Genomic DNA, 5,728 nt, shown 5'->3' on the forward strand with positions numbered 1-5,728 from the left:
AGTATAAGTGTAAGTTTTGACCACCTAACTCTAAGTTCAAAAAGTTTTGGGCCGGCCTGGCCTGACCCATAATTTTTTAGGCTTTAAAAGTCTCTCCCATTTGATACTAAATTAAAAAAATCATTTTTATTTCTGCCTTTTATCTTTAATTGTGTCAAATGTATTTTCACTCTCATTTTTATTTTTTCTTTTACAAATAATATAAAAAATAAAAATAAAAATAACTCCAAACATTCTATTAAATATAAATTTTAAATGTTAAATTAAACTTTAATTCTTTATCTATCACCAAACATCAAGTTACGAAATTTTTTTAATATTATTAAAGTTAAATATGTGCAGCCCACGGCTTTTAAGACGAGACAAAAGAAATGAAAGTATCGTTGAAATTCCACCTCCCTCTCTCTCATCTGTCTTCACATCCATTAATGGAGGATCCAAACCCCCAAACTGCTTCTACCAACGCCCGAATGAAGCTCAACGTCGGCGGCAAACTCTTCGAGACCACCGTCTCCACCCTCCACTCCGGCGGCCCCGACTCCCTCCTATCCGCCCTCTCTAACCGCCCCACCGGCGACGCCAACTCCATCTTCATCGACCGCGATCCAGAAATCTTCTCCGTCCTCCTCTCTCTCCTCCGCTCCAATCGCCTCCCTTCCACCGCCCGCCGATTCTCCAAGCAGGAGCTCGCCGACGAAGCCCTCTACTACGGAATCGAGTCCCGCCTCAAGTCCGCCGTTTCGCCTCCTTCGCTCTGCGGCATCGACGCCTCTATCGTCGCCACCATCCGACCGACCTCCGACGGATTCGTCTCCGCTTTCACCTCCGGCGACGGCGACGGATCCGTCTGGATCGCCCACGGTGGCCAGATTTCGAGCTACGACTGGAATTTGCTCCACACCGGCACTGTCCGTACGCATCTAGAGGAGATCACCTCGATTTGCCGAGTGTACTCGGAACTCGCAGCCCTAGGCTCCGATTCCGCCGCCGGTCTCCATTTCTACGATTTCTCCGGCAATCGCAACGTCGGATCGGTGCACTGGAGAGATCCGTCCGATCCTCGGATCTTCAAAGCGCGAGTGAGCGCGATCGCCGATTCGACCGATTCCGTCTTCGCCGCGTTTTATTGCCCTCACAAGGAGAATTCCATTCTCGTAATTGACAAGTCCACGCTCCAAGTTCAATCCGAGCTCGGCCGGTACACCGGTGGCTCAGCGAAGAATCTAGTCCCCGGCAAGCTTACGTGGCTGCCGGAGACCGGATTGCTCTTCGGAAGCTCCATTACTTGCGGAGCGTTCGGATTCTCAGGGTACATTAGGTTGTGGGACCCGAGGTCCGGTAAGGTGGTTTGGGAGATGAACGAGCCGGGATCCGGACGTAGCGGCAGGGGTGGGGGGCCGTTTTCCGCCGTAGACGTTGACGCTGAAGAATCGAGCATCTTCAAGGTCTGCTCGAAGTCCGGAGACTTGGGAATGGCGGATTTACGCAATTTGGGCGACGACCCGTGGGTTTACTTGCAAGAGAGCAATCCGAGCTTGAGGGTTACTGTTACTTGCGGAGCGTTCGGATTCTCAGGGTACATTAGGTTGTGGGACCCGAGGTCCGGTAAGGTGGTTTGGGAGATGAACGAGCCGGGATCCGGACGTAGCGGCAGGTTTGGAGACCCGTTTTCCGCCGTAGACGTTGACGCTGAAGAATCGAGCATCTTCAAGGTCTGCTCGAAGTCCGGAGACTTGGGAATGGCGGATTTACGCAATTTGGGCGACGACCCGTGGGTTTACTTGCAAGAGAGCAATCCGAGCTTGAGGGTTACTGGCGGAGTTGGTGGATATAGTGTGATTCACTGTTACAAGAAGCAAGTTTTTGTGGGGAGAGATGGTAGTTTGGAGGTTTGGTCAAGAGTGGAAAATGGGAAAGTTGAGAGGGAGAAAGAAAATGGGGTTTGTGAGGGATTGTATAGGAGGAACTTTGTGGATAGATTGGAGGATTCTGAGAGAGGGATTATAGAGAAGATTGAAGGTGGGGGTGACAGATTGTTTGTTTGTAGAAGAGAATCTGAAGGGATTGAAGTTTGGGAAAGCTCGAATTCTTCCACTGTTGTTTCAGTTTTGTGATGCTTGAATGAAAACTTCAACTTCCAAGTTTGTTGGTGTTAATTGATTTGACACTCTTGTGAATATTTCAGATCAGCAGAATAGAAGTTCATTTCTTTTTTTTGTTCTTTCATTTTGAACTTTTTTTTCCCCATATTGGAGATTGCTATTTGAGGTTGCAGATGATCTGGTGTTAGGTTTGACAGTGATGGAGCTTTAGCTTCGATAAGCGAGATATGTTCCACGTTGGCTTGTTCGACTGCCTTCATACTTGATCAAAATCGGCTGAGGATCGATCTTGCGATTGGGAATCGATCCCAAGGTTAGACCTGTGTCATTATGGTGTACGACATTTTTATGCAGACATAAATGTACACTATAAACTTTATGGAATTTGGAATTTTCCCTCTTGCTGCCAATGTTTATTTTTTTGGTCTGGTAATCCTGGAGAGTTCATGTCTGGAAAACGAAGTGCAAAAAATGAGATTTTGAACACAATTATTTTATCAAATAGGATCATTTTGTAGCTTTCTATTGTACCTACATGGTTTTCTTTATAACTTTGTAAGTTGTAGTCATTTCAGTGTTGAGAACTTTGTTTCAAACAATAATTTTAGGAGCAATCAGATTCCATCCTGTTCTACTATGCATTTTCATAAGATTTGGAATGGCTTTTAATTGCAGTGCCTAATAAGTGTAGTAGGAGGTCGAAATAAAAACTGTAAGTATCTGCTGCAATCATATGATTCAGTATATATTGTCTCCCTGGCTAGTGTCATGCCGAAGTTAATGTAATCAAATTCAGACAAATAACCTTTTTCCCTATGACTTTATTATATGCTACGCTAAGTGAGCCAAAAATTATCGCAACTTAGATGGTTATTCATTTGTAGAATCAGTTACGTTTTACTTCTTTCTTCAAAAACAATTTGCTGGCAAATGGGAGTTGGGACGGTTGTACATTTCTATAGAAGGCTGGTTTTCTTATTTATCAAAGAAACAAAGGACGATTTTCTTTAAAAAGAAGCGCACTTTTATTATTGATTATAATGCAACTATGTGACTCTTGGGAGGAAAATGGACTGGGTAATACAATGCCAGTCGCAGTAAATCTTATTATCTGCTTTCAAATTAGTCTTTTCCTTATGAAAAATATTATTAATCAGCAATGGTGATGATCACTGCAAGTATGGATAGGATTTACAGAAACAATGATTTATACGATTGTTTCATATGGCATTATTATTAATGACGAACAGCAGTTGTTTAATTATTTAATTGAAGTCGATCTGTTTCCATGTCTGAATGGGCAGAGCGTGTTTTCTCTTCACCGACGATAGCATATCTTGTGTAGAGTTGAGTTTTGGATGACTGTTATACAGGTTAAGAAGTTTTGTTCAAGTATTAGCTGGCAAGTGGACGGTGTATTAATTTGGACAAGTCAACCATAAAGTCATTCATGTAACTTTCCTCAAAGAATGTTGCATTCGTTGAAACCACGACTTTATTTTTCTTGAGATTATAGAAATAACCCTCTTTCGTCCCTCTCGGATAACCTACAAAAATGCACACTTCTGAACGTGCTTCAAACTTGTTCGCTTCCTTGTCCAGGACATGTGCAAGACATCCCCATATGCGAATATGGTTCAAGGATGTATTCTTAACCGTCCACAACTCGTGAGGAGTTTTAGGAACCGACTTTGTTGACACGTTGTTCAGAAGATAACATGCAGTTTGTAAAGCATATCCCCAGAAAGATATAGACAATGTCGAATAACTCATCATGGACCGTACCATGTCTAACAAGGTCATATTTCTTTTTTCAGCTACACCATTCTGCTGTGGAGTGCCAGGTGCAGTTAAATGGGATAGAATCCCATTCTCTAATAAGTATCCGGTGAACTCATCAGAGAGGTATTCTCCACCTCAATCGGATCGAAGTGCCTTTATGGGTTTACCTAGTTGCTTTTCCACCTCAGCCTGAAACTCCTTGAATTTATCAAAAGTTTCACTTTTGTGACGCAATAGGTACACATAACCATATCTTAAGTAATCGTCGATAAAAGTGACGCAATACTCATACCCTCTTCTTGCCTTGATGTTCATGGGACCACAAACATCACTGTGCACAAGTTTAAGAACATCTTCAGCCCTATTGCCTTTAGACCCAAATGGTCTTTTGGTCATTTTGCCCTCCAAACAAGATTCACATTAGGGTAAGAACTCAACCTTTAAAGAACTTAAAGGTCCATCCTTTACCAACCTCTGTATCCTGTTAAAGCTAATATGACCAAGTCGCAAATGCCAAAGATATGTCTCATTAGAGTGAGAAGTTTTAAGCCTTTTAGAGTTATTAACAACTTCAGTGTTTAGCAGTGAGTCCATCTTAGGTTTGATAAAATATAGATTATTTTGCATCCATCCATCACAGATAAAAGACTTGTTTTTACGAATCACAACTTTATTATTAAAAGAAACTGAATAAGAATCCTTAAATAAACAAGCAACAGAAATAAGATTTCTCTTAAATTGAGGAACATAAAAACAGTCTCGCAAAAATAAACTCATATAACTATCAAAATAAAGATGGACGTCTCCCACTGCTTCAGCCAACACTAGTGTTCCATCGCCCATCCTTAACGTGAAGCTTTCGTTTAGAAGACTTCTCGTTTGCTTGAACCCCTGCAGAGAAACACACACATGATTAGTTGCTCCAGAATCTATGACCCAGTTGTCACTGGATTCCTCAACCAGACATGCTTCCACAATCAAAAGATCACACACACCTCCTTTGCATTTAGCGGCTAGGTAGTCTTTGCAATTCTTCTTCATGTGCCCCACCTTCCCGCAATGAAAGCACTTAAGCTTGTTCGGGTTCTTCTTCTTCTTGTTCTTGCCCTTGTTTGGCGGAACTGAAGAACTCTCCTTCTTAGCTACTTGCTTCTTCTTTCCATTCCCTGAAGAGGGTTTGGGGGAAGATGCCTCAGCAAAGTTGGCCTCCACAATTGTCGACCCCTTGTTCATCCGCTCAAACTTTTAGAGTTCTTGCATCAACTCTGTCAGGGTTATATTCTGTCTAGCGCTCAAATTGAACGTTGCCCTAAACGGAATATACTCATTCGACAAAGTCTCAAAGATCATGGTCAATTGAGACTCAGCATCGATGTCGGCCCCATTAGTCTGAACTTCAGCCAAATAGCCCATCACCTTCAGCATATGTTCCTTTATGGAAGACCCAGTCTTCTGTCTGCAGTTAATGAGGTTACTAAAGTCTTCCCGACGTTTTTCAGCGGCTTGGCCACCGAACATGTCCTCAAGATTATCCATAATCTGACGAGCAGTTATGTAATCTTCATGTTGTGCTTGTAGCACAGTGGACATGCTCGCCATCATATAACAGCGAGCCAAATCGTCAGAGTCCTTCCAGCGTTGATACGCTATGAAAACCTCATTAGGAGCATCAACAGGTGGCTCCAGAGGACAAGGTGTATTCAGTACGAAATTCTGTTTCTCAAATGTTAGGACGATCTTTAGGTTCCTTTTCCAATCAGTAAAATTCTCGCCAGTTAAATTGTGTTTATTAAGTATCGACAATAATGTGCTAGAAGACATTTTGATCTACAATAAACATTCAT

General features: G+C 42.5%; 2 protein-coding genes across 2 annotated transcripts; one reads left to right on the forward strand and one right to left on the reverse strand.

The window, feature by feature from the left end:
• Nucleotides 1–355: 355 nt before the first annotated feature.
• On the forward strand, nucleotides 356–2,729 carry LOC21396672 (BTB/POZ domain-containing protein At3g09030). The gene is made up of 2 exons (XM_024162873.1): nucleotides 356–1,328; nucleotides 1,596–2,729. Exons 1-2 carry the CDS (start codon nucleotides 372–374, stop codon nucleotides 2,112–2,114), a joined length of 1,476 nt encoding a protein of 491 aa, XP_024018641.1. The 5' UTR covers nucleotides 356–371; the 3' UTR covers nucleotides 2,115–2,729.
• Nucleotides 2,730–5,129: 2,400 nt separating this feature from the next.
• Nucleotides 5,130–5,705, reverse strand: LOC112090783. Its single transcript, XM_024162893.1, has one exon. The coding sequence runs from the start codon at nucleotides 5,703–5,705 to the stop codon at nucleotides 5,130–5,132; it is 576 nt and encodes a 191-aa protein (XP_024018661.1).
• Nucleotides 5,706–5,728: the final 23 nt, after the last annotated feature.

This window comes from Morus notabilis, unplaced genomic scaffold (genome assembly GCF_000414095.1).
Source record: "Morus notabilis unplaced genomic scaffold, ASM41409v2 Scaffold410, whole genome shotgun sequence".
NCBI lineage: Eukaryota > Viridiplantae > Streptophyta > Magnoliopsida > Rosales > Moraceae > Morus > Morus notabilis.